At 38.6% G+C, this 18,866-nt stretch overlaps 2 protein-coding genes across 2 annotated transcripts; both read right to left on the reverse strand.

The window, feature by feature from the left end:
- Positions 1-1,981: 1,981 nt before the first annotated feature.
- On the reverse strand, positions 1,982-11,871 carry LOC149117702 (dehydrogenase/reductase SDR family member 7-like). Its single transcript, XM_089284630.1, has 5 exons — positions 11,741-11,871; positions 10,100-10,146; positions 8,342-8,461; positions 7,399-7,571; positions 1,982-5,924 (listed from the first exon to the last, which is right to left on the reverse strand). Exons 1-5 carry the CDS (start codon positions 11,796-11,798, stop codon positions 5,837-5,839), a joined length of 486 nt encoding a protein of 161 aa, XP_089140756.1. The 5' UTR covers positions 11,799-11,871; the 3' UTR covers positions 1,982-5,836.
- On the reverse strand, positions 11,804-17,473 carry LOC110052408 (dehydrogenase/reductase SDR family member 7-like). Its single transcript, XM_089284639.1, has 3 exons — positions 17,203-17,473; positions 14,387-14,511; positions 11,804-11,933 (listed from the first exon to the last, which is right to left on the reverse strand). The coding sequence occupies exons 1-3, from the start codon at positions 17,471-17,473 to the stop codon at positions 11,844-11,846; spliced, it is 486 nt and encodes a 161-aa protein (XP_089140765.1). The 3' UTR covers positions 11,804-11,843.
- Between the last annotated feature and the right edge of the window lie 1,393 nt (positions 17,474-18,866).

Below are 18,866 nucleotides of genomic sequence, written 5' to 3' on the forward strand. Positions count from 1 at the left end.
GCGCAAATCCAAGGATATGGTTTTAAGTTCGACATAACCGAATTCGATTTAGCGGGGTCCAACTGAAATGCTATATCTTTGCTGCTTGTATTTGGTCTCGATAGAAAATAGATTAGCATGGAAATGGTTGTTTGAGTTGTCAGCGAGAGTAAAAGTAACGTGTAAGGTAAATCTGTGAGCCCAAGAGAAAAATTCTTTTCGCTAACGTATTTTTTCCACATGCGACTTTAATAAGTATCTCTCTGCGCGAACTGCTGAATTTATTTTTTTGCAAAATTAAAGGTGATTAATAGGAAAGATATTTGTTTACAAACATTGTTTTTGTTATGTAAATGTACAAACCGTCAAACAAAAGAATTCTTTGTTTCACCAACCCATAGTTCTCTGGTTGGCATCTTAATAACAATAGATGACGTCACTGAATCTTTGCTATTCTGTCTCAAATGGTTGGCCGATCGTTTGAGACCATTATTGCAGCATAAAGTGATAAAGATTGGTAGTAATCCATCAGATGATAAGCGAGAGAGTGCTGCAAAGGGTTGTCATGCACCTTGATTAAAACTAAACAAACATGGACAATAGACGTATTGGGTTAACGTGTTTACAGCTTGTTGCCACCCAATTCATACCACGTGATGATTCATTTGGGAGGTTGCAATTGTTCTGTTTGTACATACACTCATGCACTCAGTTGCGCGTGACAAATTGCACAATTAGAACCACACGTGATCTGAATTGGGTGGCAACAAGGATAAACACTTTAACCGAATACGTCTATAGCTTTTTTTTTTACATTAAAGCCGAAACATGATTAGAGTAAAGCTGCAACAAGTCGCGGGGACAAGTCCCATCGTGTGAACTGGCCATTTTTGCTTCAAAATCTGGTCGCAGGGACCAAACTTTGGTCCCTGTGACTAGTCCCACGAAATCAAACCAGTTTGAATTTTTGGGACAAGTCCCTGCGACTTGTTCCTCAGAACGCTTCGTGTGAACTGTTCGTGGGACAAGTCCCTGCGACCAGTCCCTTCGTGTAAACTCTTCAGGGGACTAGTTGCAGGGACTAGTCGCAGGGAATAGTCCCCTCGTGTGTGCCGACAAATATTCTGCTTTCTATTCATCGCCGATAACTGCCGTCGTATTTCTTCATCGGTCCATATTTCAACTAGACATTTGGCCTCATAATAGCCCCAATTTTGGTTCTTTAAGGCAGTCGCCTCCTCTCCGCATCCATCCGCCATTTTTAACGTGTTTGGTCTGATCATAATTGAAGGTTGTTTTAATCAGGCTCAGAATAATCATGTTTCATTCGCGCAATGCACTGTCTGATGTGAATACTTTTCATAACGAAACATGTTTCATTCGTGATCAGGCTAATCATGTTTTCGGCCTAGTGAAAACACAGTTTAGCTCTTCTAATAAAGGTCTGGACACTCCATCTATTTGTACAGGGGCTGATCCAGGAATTTCTGAAAGGGGAGGGAGGGGGGGGGGGGGGGTGTTGTACACCTTTAAACTCTCGACGCCATCGGCGAGGATAGCGAATGCTGCAGGTGAGAGCTTCCAGGGGGCTCCGAGGTCATCCCCTTTTTTCCGATTTTGTCTTCTAAAACGCCATTTCCAGTGTTCCTGACACTTGAAAAGCGTCTGTGAAAGCATGATATAAAATCTGGAGTTTACCTTACTTCTCAACCAGAAAAACACAACTAATAATGCAGTCGTGAAATGTACGTTATCTTTCCTAAAGCCTGGTTCACACTAGCGACAACGACATCGTCACGAACGACAAAAAAAGAACGTTATCTCGACGTAAAAAGGACGTTATGTTTGTAGTGTGAACATGTAGACATAATGACATATTAGCAACATAACAGCATGAACATAACGACATAAAGATAAAACTGATCTTTTCCTCATGTCGTTATGTCGCTAGTGTGAACCAGGCTTAACTTGACAATCAGTCAGTTGGTGGAAGTGAAACAACTTCGTATACAACAATTTTATTCTATAACTTTTATGAAAAGTCGAGGAAATAAAAATACCCCTGAGCATTAAGAAATGTTTAAACTGCAGGAGAGCGAAATAATCTAATTATTTCAGTGCAAATCTACTAGTAGTTTACTTTATCAAATCCTCTTACAGACACTTTTCTTGGCAATTTGCACGGCTCCGTAGAAGATCACAGTTATGCGAGATGAACTTGTAATTATATTACTACAAGCGAAGTAACTTTTGGTTGGTCTAGAGAACGCCTCGGGTGTAGGTGAAACACGTAAACAGGTATTTGAAATTGTTTATTAGAAGTAGATTATGAATCGAGAACATATGCATGTAGAAAAACGTTTGTAGCTTCACGTAGAGGAAAACAACTACTACAGTACAACAAAGTTAACGTAATTTGGAAATATATAATTTTAACGTACACTGACAAAGATAATAGAAGCAAAACGGTATATACTTCTTTTATACCCTAAAGTTTACCTTCCCGTGCTTTTAAATGAATAAACAATTGAGATTAGCGCTCACCGGCGTGGGAGGGAGGGAGGGGGGGAGGGGGGTACTCCCATTTAAAAAGGACGGGGGCGCCCGTCCGAAATTTTGAAAAGAACACCTAAGAGGTACCAAGATCCTGTTTTGTGGGCGTGGCTTTGAAAATTTTTCTCCCCTAAGAGGCACCAATTCTTACATAATACATTAACTCATGTCAATATTTTTTTTGACTCAAAACCCTTAAAGCTACCACAAAAGTTCCCGCAGTGGACCTTTTGAGGATAAACACCCATAAGGTCGGATTCACGGTGCAATATTGCCCCCACAGGCTCAACTGCATCGTGTATCCACCCCTGAAATTGTTGCGCGTAATATTGCAGCAGTAGAATTTCGTCCAACTACTGCGACGTTGCACGCAACAAATTTCTTCGTGTACCCAAATTTCAGGGTTCAGCCAATCAAATCTCACGTTCAAATTTAACCGCTGATTCGAATGTCGCCAGTCGTACGTTCCACATAAATTCAAGTCAAGTTTACGGGTCGTCAAAAAAGAAAGCAATGGCTTGGTCAGCCGCAAAAGAAACTATGCTAATTGACGATTACAGAGGTAAGTAATCTTTTTCCTAAGCCCTACCTGTGGTTCGGAGTCCAAACGTTTTGTTCTGGATATTTTCATTCACTTCTTTTACCAGCTTTTATACTGCTCGCGTGGTGGCAAGGAGTAGTCGTAGCGCGCGGAATTTTGTTCCGTTTATCAATATACAAAGGCAGAAAAGGATTTTGGATTGCGCGATGTAAACATGATTGGATGAGAGCTTGGTAGAAGCTCATCAGAAATTGCGCGAAATATTGCAACCGTGTAGCCACGTCGAGTAAATAATCGTGCGCGCAATATTGCACTGTACATACGGGTCTTAAAGAGGTACCAAAACCGCTGTTTTGAATTGACCCCTGAAAGATACGACGAGCACCCCCGTCCTTTTTATATGGGATTGCCTTATCATCCTCAACACAGATTGTGTCGGGAACTACACTGGAATTTCGTTTTGCCGCATGTGATTGCGACAGATGGTAGTCGTTTGTTATTGTTCTGTCTGAAAGGGAAAAAAATGTATGTATTAATCGCGGTGTGTACTGAAAAGATAAAGATCGATAACGGGAGAATTTTATTTTATAGGATGGCTTATCACGAGTGAGGCATAATTCTCATAATAAAACATTAAAAATGTGAGAGAGCATGTGAATACTGTGTCGCCAAGTAGAATTAGGCTATAGCGGTGGAAATTCAGTGATGTCTATCGGCTGTTAGCGTGATGGCGCGATAGTAGAAACGATGACAGTAAGGGAAATGGTCTTATCCACAACGGAAATACCAGGGAATTAGTAAGCAAGTGGTAAATGATTCGTGATTTCACAGGTCGATTTCAAAGGTACGTGGGTGCCTTCATATAAAATAGATCTAAAAGAAAATTTGAGACAGTGTACTCTTAACTCGTTCTATCCATTATTTTTAAAATACAGATATTTATATATTCGTCTTTGCATTTGGCTGACTGTTGGTTCAAATTGCCGCAATATACCACTCCTGTCAATGTTTCAGGGCCATTTTCGTGTCACCTTTTCCACCCTCCCCGGCCCTCCCCTACACCCTCCCCTTCCCCCATAGATGAAGAAAATACCTACCCACCCCTCCCTAAGAGTTAATTTTTGATAAAAACGGGTCTAGAAAATGATCCAAATAATAGTCGAACAGTTCAACGGTCCAAGGGTCCATTGGTCCAGTCCATATCTTACCCTATGCCGTCGCCAACAGTTCAAATGCCTTTTTAGTACAAGTTAATACTTTGAAGTAAAAACTACTGGGAAAAGAGCGCGACGTTTCGACCGAACTTCGGTCATTATCAAGCTTAAAAGTGAAGACAAAAATTTTGCATAGATATAAACATAAAACAAAGAAGTGAAAGTATGTAAAGTATGAAAATGTAAAAAAGGGATGTTAAGAACAATAAAATGCACGCTCGTTTACCCGTAGTTTTTACTTCAAATTGTTTTAAAAAACCTTTACTTATAAGTTGATACTTAATTAATTAAAAATACTTTTACCTCAGGCTTCGATTTCACGTGCAGATCGTTATCTGTCATTCGATCAAACTTACAGGTTTTCTATCGAGCCATTCGAACGCCACCAAAGCAACCGCTAGCCATGATAACCATGAGAAAATCAATGCATGGGTTTCCTTTTCTTTCCTATATGGGTATGGGACTCCGCTTAGGGGTCCTTCGGGCCGCCGGAGCTCCGCTAATATTACAACTGTATGCACCATAACTTCCGTTACCAAATAAAGGATTGATTGATTGATAAATTGATTGACTGATATATTGATATGTAGCTCAAATTAACCGAGCTTACTCGGTCTGTATGGGAGAATCTTGACCGAGGTCGTGAGTACAGACCAAACGCAGTGAGGTCTGTACACACGACCGAGGGAATTGTCCTTGTTTATTCAATGAAACTGGTTTGTTAACTAGCCGAAATTTTGCTTGCGAACGCTGATGAGCTGAACTTAACTCTGCCGAAGTGTTCTCGTCCTCTTTGTAAATATTGTTAGAAGAAAATAGCCAATAATTTTGGATTAAAGTTTGCGACTTTTTCACCGCAAAACATTACCGGTCTAGATGGCGGTCTAGATGGAAAAATCTAGACCGCTTTCAATATCGATTTCAGCCAATCAAATTCGTGAATTCGGTAGTTCCCAGTCCTTGTGAGACACAGCCATGTAATAAATTGATAAATTGATATATTGATATATTGATGTATTGATGTATTGATGTATTGATGTATTGATGTATTGATGTATTGATGTATTGATATATTGATATATTGATGGATGGATGGATGGATGGATAGACTGATTGATTGATTGATTGACCGACTGACTGACTGACTAATTGATTGAAAAATGATGTAAGTCAACAATCAAACAACGCGTCTACAAGACCACCTCTTAAAAAACGCGCACTTGCGCTTCTGACTTAGCTACTTTCTTATAAAGCTTACGGTAGCTAATCTGCTGACCCCAGTTCTTCAAAGCGCCGAAAAATCTACCCAGCGGATAAATCACCATGCAGTGCATAGTGTAGTTTGTTTCGTCAACACTTATCCACTGGAGGGCGATTTATCCCATAAATAGCGTAATCCACGCTTTGAAAAACTGGGCTTTGTATGTTGCATATCAAAAAGTACATGATCGGTGGAAGGTCTCTAAAATTGTACATATTTGATGTACAGAAGGGAAAGGGGGAAGTACAATGTTACATCATTTTCCCGACTGTTCTACATTCCATTTTTCTAACTCTTTGACTTGTTGCTTTCTGATGAAGATTTCTTGTCCATGTAAAGACTTTTTATGAGTTCCATAAAGAACATCTTAGAAAACCTGGAGATAGATGACAATGCCACAACATTCAAATCAAGGTACGGTAGTCTGAGCCGGGGGAGGGGGGTGACATTCCGCTGTTAAAGGGGCGGGGATACCCCCATCTCGTTTAGGGGTGAAAATTGTAGATTTTGATTATATGCACATTTGTCAAATTGAAATACCAAGTAAGCTTTCGTGTGGAAACGATATCTTCACTCGTTAAAGTAACATGTTATCTTCACACACACTATGATTACGCAACAAATCGTGCCTTCCGCCGCCAAAATCAAATGGTTTCAATTAGTAATTCGATGGTGTTAAAATAATAAATTGAACATTACATGGCCGCTTGGAGATGCGAAATTACTCTTCAAATGTCGAAAATATTTCACTCATTCACTGCATTTGCACATGAAATATTTTTCAACACTCGGAGAGAAAGTTTGCATCTCCAAGTGGCCATGTAATATCCTCTAACATCATTTACGCCATTTAATAATAATGTTCAGAACAGAACACCTAAATATGTTTTTACCCATCAAGATATCGTTTAGGGCTGCATATGGTGGTCATGGTGATCGACGAGGAATGAGGTCTGCAAATTTCTTCAGAGATGGAAACATTCGATGGCCGTGCCTTAATTTATGTGTTTCTTGTGAATGGAATCTTTTTGGGGGGTCAAATTGTACGTACTAACAAAGAGTGACTATTTTTGTGGTTTCAAAAAGGCTTGATCATAACAACATTGAGCCGAATGTTTAAACGAAGTTTGGGTTAGACCTGGTTTTTGACTAAATCGAGGTTTAGACAAGGCCTCCAAAGACCACAGCTAGGCGTGGTCTAAATCGCATTATTTAAATGCAGTCGAGCCGCATTCCGCGGAGACCAAGTTAAAGCGTGGTTTAACGAACATTTCTATTGTTTTCCAAAAACCGCGTGTTCAGAATTTTGAAGAGGCCAGATGAAAAATTGGCGTCAAAATCTCGAAATGCAAATTTTAGCCAAGAAGAAAAACTTCTACTTGCCGAGCTCGGGAAGCTATATCCCGATATAGAAAACAAAGGATATGACAATGTCAGCTTAAAAAGGAAACAGTCATCATGGTAAAAAGTTTCAACGCCGGAAATCCCGATGGTAACAAAAATTGGCGTCATCATATTCTTCTAAAGGATTAAGCCTATCCCGCAAGTGTCGGATTCATTGAACACGTCGAGTATTAGCCCATTGCTGTAGGCGTTTATATCTCAAACTTCCATCCATGACAAAAACCTTCACTAATAAAACGTTAGGCTATGTCTAAACCTACTCAAGACCAGGTCTAAGTTACTATTCTTTGCAAGGCTGTGTTTAGACTCCGTTTAGGTGGGGTTTAAGATAAGTGACGTTTAAATAACCCGGTTTCCCTGTTAAGACTTCGTTTAAATATTCGGCCCATTAAGTTTAACTTAAATATCATCACATAAACTGACTTGTGACATTGTACAGCACATACCATCTATAGAGGTTTGGGAAGTACTGGTTTAAGTAGGTCATTAGTAGGGCTGGTTCCCTTGAAATCCAAACTTCATCCAAGTTGTTTGCAATGCTTACTACCATTAACTCTGCACAGCGCTCAGTCGACATTATTTGAACGGAGTCAGATGCACCTGGTGGATCTGTAAGCTTCTGCAAGGACAAAAGCCTTGAGTTACTGGAAATTTATTTCACAAATATGCGAACTGTCGCAGTTACATTACTGATTGTCAGTTGTTGATAGCTCTTCATTGTAAAGACGCAAAGTCGCTTTCTGCCTTGCAGACACAAGCCAGCACTGTAATACTCATGTCTAGATGCCTCTGTTCCCATTTTAATTGACCAATCAAAGTCTAAGATGTCTAATGTAGCTGACATCCATGACAAGTCAATTAGGAAGAAAACCCTGCTACTGGCTTTGTTTCTCTAAAAATCGAGTCAGTATAACAAACTGGTATGAACCCTTACAACTATTGAGAGCTAACCACTGTCGAGTTAGTGGCATTTCGGCTAATCTGTGTGCTTTTTAGGCTAACCAAAAGGTTACAAGGTAGGCAATGCTTCAGAATGGCATACCATAATATCCCAGGAGGCACTTTTATTTTCTCTCTATACACAGAAGCCTATTAAATAAGGCAAGAGTGTAATACCAAGAAAACACAAGTAACAAGTGGCATATTCAACAATTGTACACCACAAGAAAGTATTGCATAACCATTTTATACCATGTCATAGAAAATACAGCGGCCAACACAATCAATGCAGCACATGATGGGGTAGCTGGTTGTCTGATACCATTGAGCATATTTAATGGCTTTCCTGTATTCTGTTTGGCTGTATTTTCTATGCCAATTGGTACTAAAATACACAATTGATTACAAGTTGCATAGATATCAATTAAGAGACATTATCTGTTTTCTTACCTCATCAATGTTTTCTGTGAAAGCATGAAGAGAGATGCTTGACTTGACTGGTCCTGGCAGAACAGTCTGTACATGAATGTTGTGCTCAGCCAGCTCCAGCCGTGCAGTATCAAAGTAGCCCTACCAAAATGATAATGGCAGTAAGTACTATGCATTTTCTGGCCAAGGTTTAGCGTTGTTCCCAAGACAGAGCCATTAGAGAGCACTAGCCAGAGGTTTGAGGCGAAACAGAACTAACTGTTTCCTGTGGGATCAAGCAAGCATATAAATTCTGAAAGAATTCATACATGTTTCAAAATTTTCCATTTGACTTGAGACTTATTAGCAAGCTTGATTTTCGCCCCTCTCCAAAGTCTAGTCTGTCAGGTTGGTAATTAAGCCTTTCTTGAGACACAACCTGATTATGTGCCATTCAAACTATTGTTGAACCTTATGAGGTTCAATTCAAATACTCTTGTTTCCTTGGACATATAAGACAAAATCAAATTTGGATAATGATTTATGAAAGGCTGAGAATGGAATTTTTGTATTAATTAAATAACGCAAGTCCATTCATAGCATATGTCCAAACGAAGTTGTTCAAAAATAGATTAGCTGTACATTCTCCCGCTACTCCAGCTCCATTGAGTTTGTGACAAATGATGCCACCGTCAAACATCTAAACATCCACAAATGTACGAATGAGAAACATTTCCAGAAAAACCACAATTCACTTCCACTCGAACGAGCTCAGTAACAACTTACTTGAAGGATAAGCTGGAAACAGCCATCCATTGGTACGACTTTCTCGCAACTCTTTTCACGTGTTCCTGCTGTTCTAACAACCCGGTGTTTCCATAGAAACCAATATAATGAATATGTTTCACCAATTTTCCTTCAATGTGGATGTGGCAAAGTTGAGTAGATGGTAGCCTGAAACGCGAGAGGCCACCCGGAGATCAAATCCTCCAGGACACAAAATTATCTTTTTTCACTTTTTTTTCTTATTAATGGATATGTGTATATATATATATATAAAAAAAAAAACGTTTACCAAAACACAGCGTTTGCCTTCCGAAGCTTAAAAAGCATTATAAAAAACTTTCACCAAAACACAGCCTTTGCTTTCCGATGAAAAAATCATCTGGAGCTTTAACCATTCGAGAATTTGTCCAGCACATTGATCGATTTCGAACTCAAAATATGCTAGCCTTTGTCAAGCCCTAAGTTACCACTAGTGTCAGATAGGATTGCAAAGGAAAAACAATGATAACTTTCCCTTACAATCGAATTGAGGAGGATGAACCTTGAAGTCTTCCCCAAGCTTAAATGCGACTTGTATCCTGGTGTTACATTCAGGTCAATCATACAGGGTACTACTTCCACTGAACAGCACTGAATTGGTTTCACAGTGAGAACTTCAAGCCAAAAAACATACGCACGTAGACTGTGCAGAAACGATCCACGAATAAGAGACATTGCCACAGAGACAAATCACTTGGTGAATAAATCTTTTCAACTTGGTTGCAAGAGAGTGCAATTGCTTTATATATTGGCCAACGGATGTAGAAAAAGTTAACAGGAATCGAAGGAAGGACGAAAAGAAAGAAGACAGGAAGAGTTAAAAACTGGACAGAAGACAAAACAAGAAATAGACAGTCTTCCGCCAGAAAAAAAAAAATTTAAAAAAAGTGTGATTTAGCCATGTGTTGAGAAGTGCTAGTAATTTCTACATGTAGCTTACAATGGTTGCAGAACTTCACGATACCAATTACATACCTGCAATGCATGTTTACTCGCACCATAAGTTGCTGCAAAAGGTAATTCTACGAAGAATAATTTAATTTATACATAGCTATCAGTGTTAACACAGATCAACTCACAAAATCTTCTTGAAAATCAAGTTGCAAGTTTGGGGTAACCCCTTTAACTGCAAATCATTAAATCACAATTTCATGCTCTACAGGATCGATGTCATTGCTTTAATGATGTTGATCCTGCATACCTATTTTAACTTTCAGAATTAACATTAAAATTGGGTCATCGATAATCTCAAGAGCTTCAACCTGTCAAGCTACTTACTGTTAAGGTAATTCCTCTGAAATAAAAGTGACGATAGATTTTCCTTCAAACTTTGTCCACTGAATATTTGTCATATGGCAACTTCAATTTTGAAATAAAAAAGGGGGGGGGTGCCCATGCTCATCAAGGAGCAGTGAGGCATTGAAAATGCCCCATTTTGGCATTATTTAATGCTTATTATAAAAATGCATTCCCAGTAATTGTAAAATCTTTGTGAGCCCAGACTCATAAGAATACACATTAAACTACAGTCAATACATTGTGTCGGACAGAACTAAACATTTTAAGTTTGATTCAGACAGTAAGCTAAATCCTTGATTAAAAATTTAAACCAAATTTCTTGACGTGGTTACCGACTGCAAAATAGAAAAGGCCACAGTGTATCTGCTATTTTTCTTATTTATTCAATTTTCAGCAATAGAAATTAGATCAGTCTTTTCTCATGCAAAGCTTATGATTAGTTGATTACAATGACTGGAAAAAAAATTGGGATGCCCATGCTCGTTGGTGAGCTAAAGCCATTTTTCAACTGACAGAGCTCAACATCAAGGTAAATCCATCATGTTTTCAATATGCGCATGCACGAGCGCGCACTAATGACACCATAAATTCTGCGCAGTAAGGATGCGCGATGCAAATGTGAGGAATGACCTTAAAGTACATGTATTGAAGCTGACAATTCAAAGGACGTTTTGACAAAAAACTACATGAATTATACTTCCACATTTTGATGTACCATCATAATTCAGTCAGTCAGTCAGTCAGTCAGTCAGTCAGTCAGTCAGTCAGTCAGTCAGTCAGTCAGGCAGTCAGTCAGTCGAATAGCCCCTTTGTACAAAACAACCATATGATATAAGATCTGCCACGCTGGATGGCAAATTTTGCACTGGGACTTCTTACACACAGAAGCTATTAACTCACTCAGGCACAAAATTTTTTTGTTTTGGATTTCCCAGTGCGCAGTTTGCTATCCAGCATGGCAGATCTTATACCATGTGATCGTATTGTGCAAAGGGCCTATTGATTGAGTGAGTGAGTGAGTGAGTGAGTGAGTGAGTGAGTGAGTGAGTGAGTGAGTGAGTGAGTGAGTGGGTGAGTGAGTCGGTGAGTCAGTGAGTCAGTGAGTCAGTGAGTCAGTCAGTGGGTCGGTCGGTCAGTCGGTCAGTCAGTCAGTTAGTCAGTCAGGAGTCATGTCATCAGCCACTCATTTCAAGACTTTTCAGTTTAAATTTATAAAACAAGTTAAACAATAAATTATTAACCCCTGCAGTTAATGAATATTTCATAAAACCCAAAACTCTTTAAATTTATTCATTCCAACAAATGAATTAAAATTACCAGTTTTTCCAGCAATACTGCTCACCACCACAATCTGTCCCTCATGACGTTCAATCATATGTGGGAGAACTGCTTTGGTCAAAGAGATGGGACCAACAACATTTCAATCCAAAAGTGCTCTATCCACCCCTAATGATGTTTTTTCCACCAAGGCTTTCTGTGACCTACCAGCATTGTTCACCAGAATGTCAACCTACATTAAGAAAACAACTGTACTGGTACCAGTGATTCATTATTGCCTCATGTTAATCTGCTGAACACTGTTTTCGTGGATTTTACTTTCTGATATTTATTAACGTGCCTAAAGTAACAACAGTTCAGTGCATGGCGATCAATGTTAACTGTGCTATTTTTTAACAAAGACTGGTGAGCAGCACAAAGGAAGACTTCTTTTAGTTGTAAGAGGCATTTCATCTCTATCTGAGACTTCTCCAGGGAACGATTACAACTAACATTGAACAGCACATGTAGCACATAAACGTGCCTAAGTTTAACTTCCCATGGAAGTGAATAACTGCTGAAACATGCTGTAAACGGATGTTACAAGAAATGCCTTAATGCATACATGTATGTTATTGCGTGTTGTTATATTTTGGGGGCCATACGATTAGCACTAATTGTCTCAGATAGACACGAAACGCATCAGAAATAAACGAAAAACCTTACAACTACAGGAAGTCTTCCCTTGTGCTGCTCGCTAGTCTTTGAAAAAAAATTAAAAAAGTAAAATTTTTTGTAAAAAAATTAAAAAATTTAAAAAAAAAAATGCACTTGGGCAAGAGTTTAAGAAAAACACTAAGTATTGTACTCTGTATATAGAAATAATGACATTGTTAATATTCCATCAAAAAAACTCTGCAGAATTTGAAGTTCTTTAACTACAAAAGTTATTGCCCCCGCAGGGTTTTGGCCGGCACCCTAGGATTCCCCGTGTGTATACATACAACGAATTTCAAAAAAGTAAGAAATGTGTTGGTAGTATGTGAAGCGTTCTCGATTTGATGAAACTAGGTGCACATGGTGGTCTCGGGTAATGTAGCGCAAGGAACGCAGGCTCACAAAACGGCTAGTAAGAGTGGTGTTGGGTACATGGAATTCTTGATATCAAGGTTCTTGCAGCCATGAGTTCATGTTTCGCCATCTTCTAGCAGCATTTCAAGGTTCTTGTAACCACAAGTTTGTGTTTTGCCATCTTTGAGCAGCATTTCAAGGTCTCCCAACCACAAGTTTGCATTTTGCCATCTTCAAGCAGCATTTCAAGATCAAAAAATACACTCCAATTACAATATGCAACAATATGGCCTGCATGATGATTTTAACGCAATCAAATGAATTCACTTCGAAATGGCCGAGATTCTCATCTAGGACAAATTGAAAATGATTTCAAAGATCCTGAAGATGGATTTTGGGAGAAAAACAACTCAGAAGGTATCGTAAGAAATTCTGAACATACTAGGAATTCGACGCCAGTGTTATATACCCCTTCTGATCGCCAGTTTTACCTTTGGCATCTCGTTTATTCGGATCGCTTATTTGTATTGAGTAATCCTACGTGGCGTAGAGCTCATGTGACGGTTGGGTGACTTTACAGGGATCCAAATGTAAATGCAATTGTTTTGCAGCGTTTTCGTTGAGGTCAAAAAGCTTGACTCTAATTTGCATATATGGTGACTGTAATGCGATACTTCTGATTACGTCTCGGAAGAATATCGACCTCCGTTCTGCTTTCGAGATACGTTTGCTATCTTTGCTCATATATCAAGACAAATGGTTTGTTTCAGCATCAAATTGGAACAGCAGAGTAGTTTGACTTAATTTTTTGTTTCGCTATAGATTTTTAACCTTTCTTTCCTATAAAGTTCTACTGAGTGAAATTTTTGTGAAAGAAACATTAGTTTCCATGAAGGCAATGCAACCTTTTTTCCAGAAAGTACTTTTTGCGTCCTTTCTAACGAGATACGGTAAACTGCTCTGCTGTAAATACTTTGTGAGAGTATTATGTAGAGAATATCATGTGATAGAATGAGTTAAACAGAATGTGTTGGTTTAGTTAACTTAGTTAATTGTTTGGATCATACTCATGGTAAGATGCCTAAGTTACTGGAACAGTCTGAGTGATATAGTTTACAAAAAAAATAAAATTTTTAGTTCATACAGAAATGTTCAATATTATTGTTTTCAATCAGCAGAAATAAAAGAAAGCGGGGGCAGATTTAGTGATAACTATTACTAATACTAAACCAGTCTACTGCAGGAGTATGTGAGTGTACCTCATAAAACAAGAAAATTACTTATTTCATGGCAACATATATACCAAAACATCAAACAAAAGTTCACTCTGTTAATATAAAACTTTTAAATACATGGAGTGAGTGAGTCATGAAACTCAATCAGTGCACAATAAAATTATTTGGACTGATAATGAAATGCATGAAAAATTTTAATCTAATAATTTGGCCCAGCCTTTGACGGAGTATGGTGGGCCTCTCACAACTTGTAATAGATCTCCAGGCTTTTTCCAAACTCCTTCCAAAATATAACAACATGTAAGTGTTTTCATTTGCAGATTCAGCATAAGCAGCAAAATTGCGGCTTTTGATAGTCCAAAAGCCTGACTTTACATTAATCAAGAATAAGACACTGTACCTTTCCAAAGTGCTTGACGACATCCTGGGTCAGTTTTTCATGTGTGTCAAATTTTACAGAGTCCAAAGGAAGGACAAGAATATCTTGATCTTTTTCAAACGAGGAATCATGATCAGTAGCAATAGCTGAAATAGAAAGATTAAAAGCAAATTTATTATGGAAAGGGCAAGAAATTAGCCAATATCAGTAAATTATTAGTCAAAGAGGATTTACTATGAATTTTTTTTAATGTGTGATCCTAATAAGGGCAGATAAGAGCCTTAAGTCTGAAAGTTCCCATGTATACAGGTATGCAGTGGATGACCAGGAATTTAAACATTGAGATCTGGTAATTTGGGAAGGTGTTGCTGGTAAGATATTTTTGTTCTTGTAATTGATATAATAACTGGTAATCAAATATCTTAAACATGCAGCCTGACTGAAGCATAATGCATGGTTTACTTGTAACACTCATCAATTGTCAGATTCCAGAAGGATCAAGAGGGCTAGGTTCTACCTGCAGTGGCGGATCTAGACCTTAAGCTAAGGGGGGGGGGGGGTGCTTTGCTTGCCCTGCCGACTTTTCTCCCTTCTGTAATTTCTTCTTTTTTACCCAAAATAAGGGGGGGGGGGGGTCCCTGGGCTCCTCCCCTCGATCCACCACTGACCTGTGGTTGAAATCTGTGTCTTCCTACATCAATCACAATACAGAAATAATCTGTGTCTTTCTGTAACCAGGAAATGAAATCAGGGTACTTTTTTTCTCATTCATTAAGAAAAATGCAGGGTTGGGAGTGGGGGACGGGGATGGGCTTCATTTGTAGTTCCACTGTGTGAATTCATATATTTAATGGATAATTTAACAATTTGCAATATTTGAAGGAATGCTGATACTGAGGGGTTAGCCTTGGGGGATGGATACTACTGGAGTAGACTGATGCATAAGGAAAGTAAAAAAAACTGTGGTGACATAATCTGATGGCAAGCTGTTCCACAACTCAGCTCCAGTGGATAAGGGAACACCACTGGGGTGTCAAATAAGCTCCCAGGTCAACCAGGGAGTTTGCATTAATGCCTGCCCCCTAGGCAGTAATAAAATTTCAAATGCCCCACCCCCAGGAAATGCCTGGCTATCAGGGCCGGGTACAGGAAGGGGGAATGACTGGTGCATCGGTTAGGTAAGCTAAAGTTTACTAGTAAGTCTTATAATAAGTAGGGCTATCCAATGGTCTTTGCAAGCACTTGCTAGCGTGCAAGCACCATGTTTATTTTTGCAAACAAAAGCAGTGATCAAATTTGCCTTCCGAAGAGCGAGCACTTTAGAAAATACAGATGGCAAGTAGCAAGCTCTTTGTAAAATTTTCCGCTAGCTGGAATCTCTCCTTTATTAAAAGGAAATGTTGTTTTGGCATTAAGTAATCTGGCTTATACCTCCTCCAAATAGGCCTTTATACAAATATCAGCATATTTGAAGTTTCTGAGACATTTAGAAAATATTAAGATGTTTAGATATTTAGAAAATATTAAAATTTTTCGAAAATTTATGGATGTTTAGAAATACTCGTAGCCTTTTTTTTTCTAAGCTCTGTGTTTTCCTCACTATCTTCTCAAAACAATAACCAGTTCTATGCTACAATAGAAACAATCCAGTTCGGCAGAAAAAAATGTATTCCATATCAGTAGAAGGGCTAGAACAGCAATTTTCCAAAATTTTCCAAAATGGCGAATGCTGATAACATGGATGTGACTTGTGTAAATTCTTCTTCCTCAACTCTTACTACTGCAAGAAAATTCTGGAAATTTTGCCCTCAGTATTTCAAAATCAGTGTTTTTGCAACAAAAATAAGAGATATTACTTTTTAGAGGATTTTTCCTAGATATTTAGAAAAATGTTTACTGGATATTTAGAAGATTATTTGAAAATTGATGGAAAGATATTTAGGGATTTTATGCGATATTTGTGGAAAGGCCTACCTCCAAAACAGGGCAATATGAAACGCATTAAGATCTTATCACGGTTCAACCAATGTGAATTTTAATAAAACGTCAACAAAACAAGGAAGTAGGTTTCCAGAAACACTCATAGTGCGTGCATGCTTCCCCAGTGCATCCCAGTTTCGCCATACGGGAAACATTGTTTCCAGCATCAATTTTTTGTTTCTAAGATGCACATAGACCAATTTCGATATATTAAAATTCAGCCTAAAACAATAGACCTCAGCACGAGGCTCTGGGAAATACACCCCACAAACTCTGTAGTTGTTCCCCAGAGACTCGTACTGAGGTCTATTGTTTTAGGCTGAGTTTTTGACTTATCGAAATTGGTCTATTATGCTTCTACTTTACGGCAGAAACATTTCGTGTTTTCGCGAGTCATGAAATCATGTATCCTTGTTAGCCAGGCCTTTAGTTTTTGATGAAAATAATTAGAGCACATTTTAACGAGAATCCGAGCATACGAGCAGTTGCGAAAATTTTGCGAGCACGAGCAAGCGAGCACTCATCTAATTTTTACGAAAAATAGACCTTTTCCGCTAGGGCGGTTTGTTTCCATTGCAGACCACGTGATATTCCCCAGAGAATTGTTCTTTTGTCCATCTGAAAATTTCTTATTCATATGCACACGACTATTTGAAAATCTGATAGGATGAATTCTCAAGAGTATCATCACATCGTCTGAAATGGGGCAACAAACTGCCCTGTCGAAAAAGGTCTGTTCGACCAAAGGCCAAATTGCGAGCACTTTTAAATTGAGTGGGACCATTCGATACTCCTTTAGTGAATAAGTACGATGTGATTGAATGCAAACCCTTTTTGTCCAGGTTATTTTACCGTACCTGCACAATTCTTCTTGACTCTCTCTAATTCTGCCTTCCTTCTCGCAGACAGTACTAATTTGCAGCCATATTTGACTAGTTCATAAGCCAAATATTCACCGATACCGCTCGAAGCGCCAGTAATCCAGACCACTTTCCCGCGCAAGGCAACCGCTGGATCTTGACCAATCCTCTCATAAATCATCAATATAAAATCACCATCTTGGAATTTGAAAAGTAAGAAACAAACAAGAGGAACAAGAACTGCAGCGATCAAGAAGTTTCGGCGCATTACGATGACCTCCGATTGCGATGACCTCGATCGGATGGGTTTGCAACTCGTTACCTTTGCAACTTATGACCACTTATGTTAGAAGACACGTGACCAATCGGGGCTGGAGCAAAAACTTTATGGAATAGGAATCGAGACCAAGGACCAAGGAACGAAAGAACAGTAGACATGGAATTTTTACCTAAAAGTGTTACATCACAAAGAAGCCATAATCGATAAACCTGCGGAATTTAATTTTTGATTTATTTTTCATGATTTGAGAAATTTGTGTTTAGATATTCCCTCAGCCGCTACTGGTATGGGAGGGGTTTATCTGATTTTGCCACTTCGCTCCGTTCGCGCGAAAATTTTCCAGCCGATAGATCTTTTTTTTAATTTTTACTGCAGTCAGATAATGAGTCACTTGTGTCAGAAATACAAAATATTGGTGGTCATCGACTTCGTTTCAGAGATAAAGCGTGTGGAAAACTAACTCGATTTTGAAAAATTGGCGCAAGTAATTCAGCATGGTCTACAGGGGTTTAAAGTTAAAATATGGAAGGTGAGTCGACGGAGGAAAACGACCTTAGTCGTATTTTGCAGGAGTAGGTCTGTTGCGTAAATAATTCCAAATGTTACCAACGTTTTCACAAAACCAATCCCTTCAAGAGGCATTTGAAACCATCGCAAAGATAAACGAAGAGTTAAAAAGAACGGAATTCGATGGTGCATTTTGCAAAAAATTCAAACTTCTAGTCGACAGATTTTCTTCATTTTTTCGCTTAACGTAGAAAATCGGTAGAGAATATGATCCATTAAAAGAAAAGGGAACGAAGACGCTGGGTACAAGGGCGTCCTTGAATTAGTTTAATTAGTCGAACTCTCATGGGAAACGAAAAATAGTTCGAAATAGCGGTAGTTCGAAATAACCGATAGTAAATGACTGAAGGGCAGATCCAAGGGAAATGGTTTTGAGTTCGAAATAACCGAGTTTGATTTAGCGGGGTCCAAATGAAATGCTATATCTTTGCTGGTCGTGTTTGGTCTCAAAATGTTCCAAGATGTTTTCCCTTTCTCTATTTACTGTTTACTTATGTCTTTTACCGTTCTATGTGAAACTTGAACAATTAAACGTCAACAAATGGTCAAAATGAACGACCGAGTACCTAAGGAGAGACTGGGCACGAGTAGGTTAAATCACGTTTTTCTCAGAATCTACCCGAATGACCCCACCTCAAAATTTCAGGAATAAGAAATTGGCTCTGATTTAACATTCATGCAAAGTAAAATAAAAATCTGTAAGACAGATTTTTCGCAAACTAAGAAAATGTAAAATAAAAAATAGTTCAAAATATGTCTTACAGATTTTAATTTTACTTTGCAAGAATATTAAATCAGAGCCAATTTCTTGTTC

The sequence above is a fragment of the Orbicella faveolata genome, unplaced genomic scaffold (assembly GCF_042242905.1).
Source record: "Orbicella faveolata isolate gen_17 unplaced genomic scaffold, um_ofav_v1 contig_1, whole genome shotgun sequence".
NCBI classification, from domain to species: Eukaryota; Metazoa; Cnidaria; class Anthozoa; order Scleractinia; family Merulinidae; genus Orbicella; species Orbicella faveolata.

What these genes read in the sequence shown, in the direction of transcription:
- LOC110052408 (XM_089284639.1), bottom strand. Translation starts at nt 17,473, where the DNA reads ATGCGCCGAAACTTCTTGATCGCTGCAGTTCTTGTTCCTCTTGTTTGT. An exon ending in AGTCAAGAAGAATTGTGCAG is followed by an intron (nt 14,512 to 17,202) that starts GTACGGTAAAAT and finishes TTTCTATTTCAG; the next exon opens with CTATTGCTACTGATCATGAT. An exon ending in TCGTCAAGCACTTTGGAAAG is followed by an intron (nt 11,934 to 14,386) that starts GTACAGTGTCTT and finishes TTCTTAATGTAG; the next exon opens with GTTGACATTCTGGTGAACAA.
- LOC149117702 (XM_089284630.1), bottom strand. Translation starts at nt 11,798, where the DNA reads ATGATTGAACGTCATGAGGGACAGATTGTGGTGGTGAGCAGTATTGCT. An exon ending in CGAGTAAACATGCATTGCAG is followed by an intron (nt 8,462 to 10,099) that starts GTATGTAATTGG and finishes TCATTTTGGTAG; the next exon opens with GGCTACTTTGATACTGCACG. An exon ending in TCACAGAAAACATTGATGAG is followed by an intron (nt 7,572 to 8,341) that starts GTAAGAAAACAG and finishes TTGTCCTTGCAG; the next exon opens with AAGCTTACAGATCCACCAGG.